Raw genomic sequence first — 14,208 nt, 5'->3', positions numbered from 1 at the left:
CTAAATATATTCAAAGGCTACACAGAAGCTATATTATATCAATATATAATTCATTTTATAATGAGAGGAGTTACAATATTTATTGAGTTTTGGTTTTGTGTTTAGCATGTATGTTTTCCTCAAATGCTGGGTTTTGGTGAATTTTTCAGTGGCAAGAAGAAATCTTACACTAAAATAATTAGTACTGCCAAAAATAGCACTAGTATTTTAACTCTGTCAGTAATTTTATCTCCCTTGGTACTTAATCTCAAGAAAGTATTTAAAGATTTGATTAAAATAATGGGTAGAAATACTGAAGTACTGGGACTTCCCTGAAGGTGCAGTGGTTAAGAGTCCACGCTCAATGCAGGGAGGGCAGGTTCGATCCCTGGTTGGGGAACTAAGATCCCACATGATGCGTGGCGTGGCCAAAAACTTAAAAAAAAAAAAAGAAAGAAAGAAAGAAAGAAAAAAAAGAAATACTGAAATACTACTATCTACCCACAAAACACAGAAGTTGTATCTTGCATATAATAATCATTCAATAAATGTCTGCTTATTGAACTGAAAAATTAAAACACTATCACATTTCAAACAGAGGAAAGGTCACTGGATAATTAACTGACTAACTTAACATGAAACAAAAAAATTACCTTCTATATACTTTAAAAGCCTCTGAGGAGGTAATAAAGGGAATCGAATTGGGTCTAGCACTTCCACCACATGTTTTCTTCTCTTTCCGAGATCTTTCAGAATCCACTGCATTGCAGCTAAGAAGACCTGGTATTCATCCTCGATGCTAAGCTCTTCACTTCGCAAAATTTTGATCAGCTGATCTTTTGTAAGTGCCAGGAACTCTTCCCCACTATGAACCTCCAAGAAATGGACATGAATGTAGTTTTCTGTAAATTCCAAAAGATCATGGCAGGCAATCTGCTCAGAGAACTGAAAGATCCCAATGCAGTTCAGTGGATCAATTTGTCCTTTCAGAAATTCACAGCAAAGATTAACAACTTCAGTCAACTGTAGCATGTCTGCTGCAACAATCAGCTCTTGGACATTATTCACTCCTATGTTCACTATACCTAGGGAAGTAAGGAGACAAAATAACCAATAAAATAAAATAAACATTTGACTTATATTCAAAGACCATTATATTCAATACTTGATTCCACTGATAGCTTAGGCTTTGCTGGGTAGATACTAAGTATAAAGGCAACAAAGAACTTGTAGAAAGGTGCAGAACTTAAATGATAATGGTACCCCACATTCATGTAACACTTAACAATGAACCAGGCACAGCATTAATTGCTTTATACATTCACTTAACCCTCGCTACAACCCCATATAATAGGGTTTTTCCCCCTTATTATTATTTTTTAATTAATTAATTAATTATTTTTGGCTGCATTGGGTCTTCGATGCTGTGCGCGGGCTTTCTAGTTGTACTGAGCAGGGGCTACTCTCTGTTGCATGCGCAGGCTTCTCATTGTGGTGGCTTCTCTTGCTGTGGAGCATGGGATCTAGGCGCGCAAGCTTTAGTAGTTGCAGCACGCGGGCTCAGTAGTTGTGGCTCGCAGGCTCTAGAGCACAGGCTCAGTAGTTGTGGTGCACTGGCTTAGTTGCTCCGCGGCATGTGGAATCTTCCCGGACCAGGGCTCGAACCTGTGTCCCCTGCATTGGCAGGCGGATTCTTAACCACTGTGCCACCAGGGAAGTCCCCACTTTCATATATGTTTATAATGACTTTGGGAAGACATCAAATACTCAATTATATTTAGAAGGGAAAAAAACCACTGTAATTCTACCTAATAAGGATAAACTCTCCATTCAATCTTATACTTTCCCTTTATCCCTTTAAAACATTCAACTAAACTATGTGTCTAAAGTTTGTATTCCCAAATAGATTTATAAACTCTGTTGGGGCAAGGCTTGTTCTTTCTATATTCCCAATGCCTAGCACACACTAGGTGCTCAAAAAAATTATTATATATGAATGAATGGCCAAAGACATTATGGTGAGAGGAAGACTATGGCTTGATGAATGCAAACAGGGGTTTTTTGAAAAGTATAGGAAATGGAATCCACCATGGGAATAAATGGTAGTGGCTGCAGAGAAAACTGCAATAAGACTTAATTGAATGAAATGAGAATTCACTACAAATTTGGAGAAGATAAGATCATGGGTTGTGATGGAAGGTAACTGAATGACTGCTACTGGATGAAACCAAGAGTTACTTGAAAGTACTAAAAAGAATGCCCTACAGCTTAATAAGGCTTTACAGATTATTAAAAGCACTTTTACAGCAACAAAAAAACTAACAACCCAATTGAAAAATTGGCAGAAGACCTAAATAGACATTTCTCCAAAGAAGACATACAGATAGCCATCAGGCACATAAAAAGATGCTCAACATTGCTAATTATTAGAGAAATGCAAATCAAAACTACAATGAGGTACCACCTCATACCAGTCTGAATGGCCATCATAAAAAATTCTACAAATAACAAAGGTTGGAGAGAGTGTGGAGGAAAAGGAACCTTCCTACACTGTTGATGGGAATATAAGTTGGTGCAGCCACTATGGAAAACAGTATGCAGGTTCCTCAAAAAACTAAAAATAGAGTTGCCATATGATCCAGCAATTCCACTCCTGGGCATATATTGGGACAAACCTATAATTCAAAAAGATACAAGTACCCCTTTGTTCATGGCAGCACTATTCACAATAGCCAAGACCTGAAAACAACCTAAATGTCCACTGACAGATGAATGGATAGATATACAATGGAATACTACTCATCATAAAAAAAAAAAAAGAAACAGGGACTTCCCTGGCAGTCCAGTGGTTAAGACTCTGTGCTTCCACTGCAAGGAGCACGGGTTTGATCCCTGGTCGTGGAACTAATATCCCTCATGCCTCGAGGCCAAAAATAAATAGATAAATAAATAAAAATAAAAAAGAATTTAAAAATTTCATTTGCAGCAACATGGATGGACCTACAGATTATCATACTCAGTCAGAAAGAGAAAGACATACCATATGATATCACTTATGTGTGAAATCTAAAATATGACACAAATGAACTTACCTACAAAACAGAAACAGACTCACAGACATAGAGAACAGATTTGTGGTTGCCAAGGGGGTGGGAGGTGGGGGAGGGATGGGTTGGGAGTTCGGGATTAGCAGATGCAAACTATTATATACAGAATGGAAAAACAAGGTCCTACTGTATAGCACAGGGAACTATCAATATCTGCTGTATGGCAGAAATTAATACAACATTGTAAATCAACTATACTTCAATAAAATTAAAAAATAAAAATAAAAGAGTAAGCTACATGTAAAAGAATGAAATTAGAACATTTCCTAACACCATACACAAAAATAAACTCAAAATGGATTAAAGACTTAAATGTAAGGCCAGACACTATATAACTCTTAGAGGAAAACATAGGCAGAACACTCTATGACATAAATCACAGCAAGATCCTTTTTGATCCACCTCCTAGAGAAATGGAAATAAAAACAAAAATAAACAAATGGGACTTAATGAATCTTAAAAGCTTTTGCACAGCAAAGGAAACCCGACACAAGACAAAAAGGCAACCCTCAGAATGGGAGAAAATATTTGCAAGCGAAGCAATTGACAAAGGATTAATCTCCAAAATATACAAGCAGCTCATGGAGCTCAATATCAAAAAAAAAACAACCCAATCCAAAAATGGGCAGAAGACCTAAACAGACATTTCTCCAGAGAAGTTATACAGATTGCCAACAAACACATGAAAGGATGCTCAACATCACTAATCATTAGAGAAATGCAAATCAAAACCACAGTGAGGTATCACCTCACACTGGTCAGAATGGCCATCATAAAAAATATACAAACAATAAATGGTGGCGAGGGTGTGGAGAAAAGGGAACCCTCTTGCACTGTTGGTGGGAATGTAAATTGATACAGCCACTATGGAGAACAGTATGGAGGTTCCTTATAAAACTAAAAACAGAACTACCATATGACCCAGCAATCCCACTACTGGGCCTATACCCTGAGAAAACTATAATTCAAAAAGAGATATGTACCACAATGTTCATTGCAGCACTAGTTACAATAGCCAGGACATGGAAGCAACCTAAGTGTCCATTGATAGATGAATGGATAAAGAAGATGTGGCACATATATACAATGGAATATTACTCAGCCATAAAAAGAAACGAAATTGAGTTATTTGTAGTGAGGTGGATGGACCTAGAGTCTGTCATACAGAGTGAAGTAAGTCAGAAAGAGAAAAACAAATACCATATGCTAATACATATATATGGAATCTAAAAAAAAAAAAAAAGGTTTTGATGAACCTAGGGGCAGGACAGGAATAAAGATGCAGATGTAGAGAATGGACTCTTGAGGACACGGGGAGGGGGAAGGGTAAACTGGGACAAAGTGAGAGAGTAGCATTGACATATATACACTACCAAATGTAAAATAGATAGCTGGTGGGAAGCAACTGCATCTCACGGGGAGATAAGCTCAGGGCTTTGTGACCACCTAGAGGGGTGGGATAGGGAGGGTGGGAGGGAGACGCAAGACGGAGGGGATATGGGGATATATGTATACATATAGCTGATTCACTTTGTTATACAGCAGAAACTAACACAACACTGTAAAGCAATTATACTCCAAAAAAGATGTTAAAAATAAATAAATAAAATAAAATTCTAGCTCTATCCCAGCAGTATGACCTTCACCTTATGAAATCTAAATATACTCTCTGAGGGTTTAAAAACAAAAGTATTTTTACATTTATTAAAATGTATCTCATCTAACCTTCACATGAATTAAAAAGTGCTACTATCCCCAGTTTATGAATAAGGAGAATGAGGCTCTCACAAGCTCATTTCTATTTTTTAAGTACCTACTTTACATTACCTATAAAACTCTGTAAAGGCACAGGCCACACCTGTCTTGTTTGCTATCATATCCCCAGTGCCTAGCTAAAAAAATATATTCACATATATATTGAAAGAATGAATGAATAATTGACTAAAGTTAAATGAAATGCTTTGTATCACACAGCTAGTTAGTGGCAGAGCTAGATCACAAACCCAGGTCATTTGATTTTAAGTGAAGTGCGTAAAAATCTATGGTGAGAAGAATCTGTTAAGACCTATTAGAATTGTGATCGGTTAATAAAGAATGTCCAGAGGAGGACTTCCCTGGTGGCGCAGTGGTTGGGAATCTGCCTGCCAATGCAGGGGACACAGGCTCGAGCCCCGGTCCGGGAAGATCCCACATACCACGGAGCAACTAAACCCATGCGCCACAACTACTGAGCCTGTGGTCTAGAGCCCACAAGCCACAACTACTGAGCCCACGTGCCACAGCTACTGAAGCCTGCACGCCTAGAGCCCGTGCTCCGCCAACAAGAGAAGCCACCGCAGTGAGAAGCCTGCATACCGTGGTGAAGAGTGGCCCCCGCTCATCGCAACAAGAGAACAGCCTGTGCCAGCAAAGACCCAACACAGCCATAATTAATTAATTAATTTAAAAAAAATGTCCAGAGGAGAGATTAATAGAATAACAGGTTTTGCTGCCCCATCCCAAAAAAGGAAATGCTATTACAATGAAAATCAAAGATCATGTTTTTAAAGAACTAATTGTATCAAAGATTACAAAGTTCCCTGTCCAATAAATACCCAATATTCATTTTCATTTAATCCGTACTAACAGAACCTTGATTTTGTTGTGAGTGGCAATTGTGTCCTGCTGAAAATTAAATTTCTCATCCTCCCTTGCAGATGGGGGTGATTTTTTTTTTTTTTGCGGTACGCGGGCCTCTCACTGTTGTGGCCTCTCCCGTTGCAGAGCACAGGCTCCGTATGCGCAGGCTCAGCAGCCATGGCTCACGGGCCCAGCCGCTCTGCGGCATGTGGGATCTTCCCGGACCGGGGCACGAACCCGTGTCCCCTGCATCAGCAGGCAGACTCCCAACCACTGCGCCACCAGGGAAGCCCTGGGGGTGAATTTTTGACTGAGTTTGGCCAACTTGATACAGGTAGCAGTTATTGGGGAGGGCTACCAGAAAAGCTTAAAAAGGGATAGACTCAGCCGGCAGGTCCTTTTACCTTTTCCTCTTCTGCCTTCCACTGGCTAAAGTTCACTGATCATGAGATTAGAAGCTACAAGCTATAGATGGTGGAGCAAAATGTTGGAAGAATAACGGGCTACTAATGATATAAAGAAGCCACCATACCAGCCTTGGGATGGCTTCTATGGATTCATTTTTGTTGGAAAAATAAACTCCTGTCTTGTTATTTTATATCTTTTACTAGGGGCCAAATGCTGTTCTTTACTGTTAACCAATTTTACCTTAAATGTCAATATTCTACAACGTTATTATCCCCCAGATATGCTCAGTAGCTTTTATTTCTCTAGGTTTTACTACTTTTTATTCCTTTGATGGAAGTGCTAATCATCAGCTATATGGAGATGATGCCATGAACATTCTCTTTCACTAGATATCTCTTGTTGCTACCGTCAGACAGCAGAGGCAGAATAAGCAACTTGTGGAACTTCTTCTGTTTTTATGTTGTTTGACACTAATTGCATTGGATTAATCTGTATTAATTTATACTTTGCAAATAAGAGAAGCAGGGGCATTTATGAAATAGTTTAATCAGCTCACATAAGTCACTTAGAAAAGTGAGGTCAAGAACCCCTCAATGTTAATCTGTACACTAGTCAATAGGCAGAGCTGCACTGCTTTCAGCAGATAAAAGATAATCATTTTTATTTTTTTAATTTATTTTTTTAACGTGATAATCATTTTTACAATCGCAAATTAAAAGCTATTTTCTGAAAATTTCCAAAAAGGAATATGAAACTACACAAAGAAAAGAAATCACCTTGGGACTTCAGTGGTGGCGTAGTGGTTGAGAATCCGCTTGCCAATACAGGGGACACGGGTTAGAGCCCTGGTTTCGTCATTTTCCAGGTTTAAATAACATGCTTTAAGTAAACAATACTTTATCAGGCCATATCCCACCAAGTAGTCCTTTAAGGAGAGCAAGGTATATTCTCAAAACTAGAGTGTAAACAAACATAGTCTTTGTTTCCAAACATTTTTTCCTGATTATAAGAGTAATATATATTCACTACAGAAAAAAACTTTAGGGACTTCCCTGGTGGCGCAGTGATTAAGAATCCGCCTGTCAACAATGCAGGGGACGTGGGTTCGATCCCTGGTCCAGGAAGATCCCACATGACGCGGAGCAACTAAGCCTGTGCGCCACAGCTACTGAGCCTGCTCTCTAGAGCCCGAGAGCCACGACTACTGAAGCCCACGCGCCTAGAGCCCGTGCTCCACAACAAGAGAAGCCACCACAATGAGAAGCCCGCGCACCACAACGAAGAGTAGCTCCTGCTCCCCACAACTAGAGAAAGCCAGCGCACAGCAACGAAGACCGAATGCAGCTAAAAATAAAATAAAAAATTAAATCTTTTAAAAAAACTAAAACAAAATAACTTTAAGGCAGAAAAGCACAAATTGAAAATCACATTTTCCCATACACATACACTTTTTTTTTTTTTGGCCGCACTGCACGACTTGTGGGAAGTGTGGAGTCCTAAAGACAGGACCACCAGGAAATCCCTATATTAACATTAATACTTTAGTGTATCTCTTTCAAATCTTTTTTCCATGTATATTTATGTTACATATAAGACATATTTTACACTATGGTTTTTGTGTACATTTTATAATGTATTAAAACTCTTCAAAAACATTTTAAAAATAAAAGTTTGTTTAAATTAATACATGCTGATTATAGACATATTGAGGAAAAAACAAAAAAAAGGGAAAAATAAGAATCTTCCGTATTCCATCATTTAGAGATAAACGCTTATAAATATTCTAGTCTCTTTCTGTGCACAAATACACAAATGAATTTTTTTTTTTTACAAAATTGTGGTGATACTTATATCCAGATTTTTTTCACTTAATATATTGCAAACATTCTTCCATGAGAATGTATATGTGTGTGTACATATATACAAATATAATTTGTGAGAACTAAAAATTATTCCATTATATATACATGTACCATAATTTATTTAACCATATAACCTACTGAGGGACAATCAAACTGTATTCCATTATATACTATTATAAATAATGTTACAATAAATATTGTAAATATATAAATATTTGCCTGTATCACTAATTAATTCCTTAGGATTCCCAGAAAAGGAATACTGGGTCAAAAGATATGAACTTTTTGTTTTGTTTTGATTTTTTTGGTCATGCCATGCAGCATTCAGGGATCTTAGTTCCCCGACCAGGGACTGAACCCGAGCCCCCTGCAGTGGAAGGCGAAGTCTTAACAACAACTGGACCACCAGGCAAGTCCTGATATGAAGTTTTTGAAGGCTCATAATAACATATTGTTAAATCACTTTCTATATGTTAGATCAAGTTATATTCCCATAGCAGAATGTGAGTGATTGCATCACTCTTCACTCAAAGCTACAAGTTCACTTAACATACCTGTGTAAATGAAATCTAGAAGTATTTGAAAGATTCCAGCTTCAATTCCTAGAATCTGTACAACATCTTTTGAGGACTCTTTCATTCCTCCAGCGAACAAAGCTGCAAAGTAAGGACTACTGGCAGCCAAAACCAGCCGATGAACTTTGAAAGTTTCCTTTCCAACTTGCAGCTGCACATCACAGAAATGCTGTCCATTTCTCATTTTATTGATCTGGGCCAAGATGAGTTGAGCATGTTTATCTGATGAAAAAGGACTATCACCAGCCTTGGCACAGCCCTCATTAGCCATGATGATGACAGATTAATTAAAAGGACTGTTGCCCATAACCTGGTCCCTGAAAAAAAAAACCCAAAGAGACCAAACAATGTATTTTTGTGTTTAACATGTCTTCTATTCATACACGTATGAAACATTCCCTATCCTCAAGGAGCTTACAATCTATTTAGGGACATAAAAACACATATGAAACAAATAAGGGCTAAATTGTGTGGTACTATTTCTAACAGGGTTTCAAAGAAGGGAATAAATAATGGGGCCTAAAATAATTAGATGGCGCTTCACAGCAGAAATGGAACCTGAACTGGACACTGAGTGACAGTGTATTAAGATATGAGGAGAGGGCATAAACCCTTTTGGGTGGAGTAAAGAAAATGAGGAAAGGCACAAAGATATAAAGATATTTTTGTACACTGCAGTAAGGAAGCACACATGGCAGCCAAAATGAACTTTCAAAAAACAATTGTGATCAGGCCAACTGTCTGCTTAAGATCCTTCAATTTGTACACTTCCCTTAGCACACAAAGCCCTTCAAATTTCACCTCTACCTATCCAGTCCTACCTCCTATAATCCTTTGAACTTAATATTCCAACAAAACCTAACAATTTGCGGTTCTCTAAACACATCTCTTTCATGGCACCCTTCCCCCTCCTTTTCTTTCTGGATCTTTGTTATAAATCAAGACTGTTCAAAGTTACTTTCCTCCAGGAAATCTTCCCTGTTCCTCTTTCCTCTGGGTTTGGTGCTCACCCTAACCTTACCTATTTTACAGTATATTATCACATTGTCAGTATATTGTATATATTTACAGTATATTGTATATATTGTCAGTATATTATCTACCTTGTCAGACATTTTACCACCCTACTCCCTACACAGACACACAGACACAACAAACACACACACACTCTGAAAGTTCTCTGAAAGACAACTCCTTAGGGACTATCTTTCATAGCTGTAGCACCAGTATCTAACATATCTTGTTTTCAAATGTTTGTGAAATAAATGAGCACAAGGAAATAACAATAATAGCTTAGGCTGTTTTTGTTTAATTTTGATAACTTTTCCACACATTATGCCAATTGTAATTCTCACAATAATTAAGAGGCTGGAAGAAAAAGATATTGTTATTTGAAATAAGAGAAGGAAACTGAAGCTCAGTTTCCCAAGGTCACAGTTAGTATAATGACAGTCCTGGTATTTAAACCCAGGTCTTCTCACTCTAAATCCTGGGTTTTTCCTATCATATCATGTGCATATAGAGAAGGAGCTTTGAAACCCAAGCATAGCAATTTAACATGAACCTTTACAGGTTTATGGAGAATAAACATGACAATAGTCATGTTTCAGAACTGTTATTTGAGCTTTCAGGGGATGAGCTAAGAGGTAGCAAAGTCTTAGGAAACAGTCTTCCAGCTTTAACAGTGAGAATCAAAGGGATAAACCCAAGTTACTTTTTGAATAAAGAAACCATGAGATCCAGTAATATAAGAGATATGGAGATGAAGCACAGGGGAAATCTAAGATGACTAAGGTATTTAGGCATCAAGGAAAATTAGTAATAAGACTGACAGAAATGGTGTGACCTGATGTTAAAGAAAAGGGGGGGCTAAATTTATAGCATTCAGTCAAACTTATTAAAGTAAAAATAACTAAGCTGATTATCACGATTATCTAGGAATTAACTTATTGAGACATTTTATCGAAAAGTTCCGAGGTAGCTGCTAAAACTTCACATCAGCATCAACATAAATTCAACATATTACATTTAACTGGCATATAAAAGCAAACAGTGTATTTGTCTCTACATAGAAATTTGACCTGCAGATATTATTAAACATGGCATGGCTGTCAGGCTTTCTTCTGTTTTAGATTTCTTCCTATCAGCAGATTTTGGACCCAACTGGTTTGTTTAATTACAAGGTACCTCCTCTGCCCCCAACTTCAGGGCATCAAGCACAGCTACTGAACTAAAATGCTGCCTCCTGCTACAAAAAAGTTACTGAATTATCCATCCACTCTGGCAGCCGACAGCAGAAATCCTACTCTATTACTACTACGCTTCTTAGTAACTGCTGATACTATCCCACTGCCACTGGAGAACTCCATTCCAAAAGGCGGCACGTGGTATGACCCTATTTCCAAAAGGAATGAGCATAATTCAGGGACATCGCATACGGATGTAAGGGACGTGCCCCAAAAGACACAAACTTGAAAGGCAGATTATTTAGGAAACGGTGGAGACGCCCAGAGGAAGTAAAGAGGACCTATGTTTAGTGGCCTCGAAGTCACTGCTGCGAGGATCTGGAAGCTGCTTCATTCAGCAAAGCGTGTCAGAAAGAATCCCAGGACTAGCAAGCGTCAAAAAAAAAGAGGCTCTTTGTGCTTGACTTGGGGGCTGGACCTGGAGAGCTACCCCTAAGCTGCTGCGACACTAAAGGCAGATAAACATTCCGGTGCTACCTAAACGGCGGGGAAGACATCTCAAATACTTCTGGTGACAACAGACGGGCCGGAACTCGGCCTCGGATTCCCCAGTGGGGGCGGGGAGAAGAGAGGCAGGAAGGGACCGGACTAGACGACGTTCCGGGCGAAAACACTTCGATTATTAGAAGCACGCCTGAACGGCAGGAGGAAGCCGGTTCCTGAGGCTCCTCGCACTCTCCTCCTCAAGGATCCCGAGAGCCGGAGAGAGCCGAGGAGAAAATTCCCAATCCCGTCATAGGCGCCCCCGGGACGCAGGCCCTTCTTACCCGCCGCTTCCCCTTCCCGCTGGCGCCCGCTCAGGCTCTGCGTGCGCAGCCGCGATAAGCTAGCGCACAGACGGGGCGGGGAAAGCCCGGCGGGGTGACAAGGCGCGGGTGACTGGGCAGTGCGGATCGTTGAGGGCTTGAGGCGAGGCCCGGCCGGCTGAGGGGGCCTCTCCGCTCCGCTGGCAGGGCGGGTTTGCGCGTGCGCTCTGCTCTTTCGTTCACGGAGAGCGGCGGCTTTCCGTGCCGCGCTGATGCGGCGCTGGGCTCGTGCTTGATTCCCGGCGGGCAATGGCCTTTGGCCAGCTTAAGCTCCCGCCTTCTGGGGCTCGCCGGCTTGCCGTTTCCACGCCGCCTACCCTCTCTCGATTCTTGTGGCGTCTCAGGCAGCCAGCGAGCCTCAGTGCTAATGAAAGAGTCGGGATCTCCTCTCCTCACGCAGCCTATGACGCTGCTCCCCAGGAAGTCAACAACTGGCTGGCTAAACGGCTTGCAGTTTGCACCTCCAGGCCCATCCATCCTTCCAAGCTCCTGACTGCCCCACGGAGGGAACACACAGAGTAGAATTCAATGTTACCCACACCCAAGATCTGGACAAAGTCATTTCTGCAGTGAAAGGAATTGCAGGTGTATATGTCACTTTTTCTGCTAGGTACAATATATTTTCCTCTTTTTTGTGTGTATTAATTTGTAAGAATCTTTCTTACAAATTCTATAACACTGTTATTTAAGTTTACAACAAATCATTTTCCTAGGTCGGTTTACAAAGCAGCATACTTCTCATTTGCATGTGGGTCACTGAGGAGGAGAACTATGGGATTTTTTCAAAACAATAAAGATGGTGAGTAGCGCACACACAGACACACACAAAAAAACACCCCTACATCACCGCACCCCTCACGCAGGGCTGGGCGCTTCTCTGTTCCTTACCATAGACTCAGATCACTTTGAGTCTCTGCCTGACTGAGCCCCGCGCTATGAGTGGATGTCTACTTTGAGTGAAGGGACAACTCAAAACGTCCAGTTATTTAAACTGTTGAACCTCATAATATGGCACATTTAAAAATGGCTTTCAGGGCTTCCCTGGTGGCGCAGTGGTTGAGAGTCCGCCTGCCGATGCAGGGGACACGGGTTCGTGCCCTGGTCCCGGAAGATCCCACATGCCGGGGAGCGGCTGTGCTCCCCAGCGGGAGAGGCCACAACAGTGAGAGGCCCATATACCGCAAAAAAATAAATAAATAAATAAATAAAATAAAAATGGCTTTCAAACTTTCGGACCTCAGCTCACAGTGAACAAAAACATTCTACATCAAACCGGATACCACATACCCACCACACAGATAGATATACACATCTGAAACAAAAATTTCACAAAACTCTTGTTGGGGAGGGGGAAATTTCCCCCTCTACTCATCTTGATTTCTTGTGTCTGGACTAATAATAAAATTGACACAAGACAGTTTAACAGGAAAAAAAAGAAAATTTAGTTGTTCACAAGGAGGACTCGTAGAAAGGGGCTTAAGAAGTGGCCAAAGCAGACAGCTTTTATATATTTAAACAGAGAAACAATCAATTTATGAAGAATTGACAGGACAAAGAAACTAGGTTTTGGGAGTTCAATTAGTGAAGAATCTAAACAGTTTGGGCTTGGGGTAGTAAATGGGAGGAAGTAACAAGGTTTGTTTATACAGGCTTGTTGACCTGAATTCCCTATCTCTGGAGATAAGAGTGTCCTTCTACCTCCAAATGCAGGGAGTGCACCTTTCACGTGAGAGATTTATTTCCTGCTTTCAGGGAGATAGAAAGGAGGGTTAGAGTGTCTCTCTTGCGTTGGCCATCTCTTAAGTTACTTTAATTCAAAAAAATTGGGACTTCCCCTGGTGGTGCAGTGGTTAAGAATCCGCCTGCCAATGCAGGGGACACGGGTTTGAGCCCTGGACCGGGAAGATCCCACATGCCACGGAGCAACTAAGCCCGTGCACCACAACTACTGAGCCTGTGCTCTAGAGCACGTGAGCCACAACTACTGAGCCTGCATGCCAAAACTACTGAAGCCTGTGCGCCTAGAGCCGGTGTTCCACAGCAAGAGAAGCCACCGCGATGAGAAGCCCACGCACTGCAGCGAAGAGTAGCCCCAGCTCACCTCAACTAGAGAAAGCCCACCTACAGCAACAAAGACCCAACGTGGCCAAAAATAAATAAATAAAATAAATTTAAAAAAAGAGATCAATATGCCATTGAGGTACATTTTGGGGCAACCTACCCTGGACCCCAACATTTATTTATATTTACTACCAGCAATGCACTAAATTTCTATTGCTTCTTTTTGATTTCATTACCAAAAAAATGCTGAAAGGGAACTGTTGTAAGGAAAAATTGTCAAAGACTTAGAAATGAGCAAAAGAAATTACTTTTCAGTGTAAGCCTGGGCATTGTCTAGCAGACACTGGAAGGATTTGAATGCATAGGGATGTCTTTCTGTTGACTAAGGTCTTTTACAAGAAAACTGGTAATATTTAGAATAATTCTTGTCCACGTCGAAGAAAAGATACCCCCAAACATTACATTTTATTGACCTATAGGGTATGAAACCACTTTGCCTCTGTTAGCGAATTCATTTCAATATTCTTGTTTCTTAGCAAATTCGT

At 40.3% G+C, this 14,208-nt stretch overlaps 1 protein-coding gene across 2 annotated transcripts in view; it reads right to left on the bottom strand.

Moving 5' to 3' along the window:
• The window catches only part of IPP (intracisternal A particle-promoted polypeptide), a 40,391-nt gene extending 28,809 nt beyond the window's left edge, over window positions 1-11,582 (bottom strand). For both annotated transcript variants that reach the window (XM_082860425.1, XM_082860426.1), the window contains exons 1-3: window positions 11,564-11,582; window positions 8,530-8,867; window positions 633-1,064 (exon numbers count right to left, since the gene is read on the bottom strand). In XM_082860425.1, coding sequence (XP_082716551.1) covers window positions 633-1,064; window positions 8,530-8,821 — 724 coding nt within the window. In that variant the 5' untranslated portion in view covers window positions 8,822-8,867; window positions 11,564-11,582. The remainder of the gene's footprint in view (window positions 1-632; window positions 1,065-8,529; window positions 8,868-11,563) is intronic.
• Window positions 11,583-14,208: the final 2,626 nt, after the last annotated feature.

Source organism: Leucopleurus acutus (genome assembly GCF_964270905.1).
Source record: "Leucopleurus acutus genome assembly, chromosome: 2".
In the NCBI taxonomy this organism is placed as follows: Eukaryota; Metazoa; Chordata; class Mammalia; order Artiodactyla; family Delphinidae; genus Leucopleurus; species Leucopleurus acutus.
Note: the sequence above shows the minus strand (reverse complement) of the source record. Positions and strands in the feature narration are given on the sequence as shown.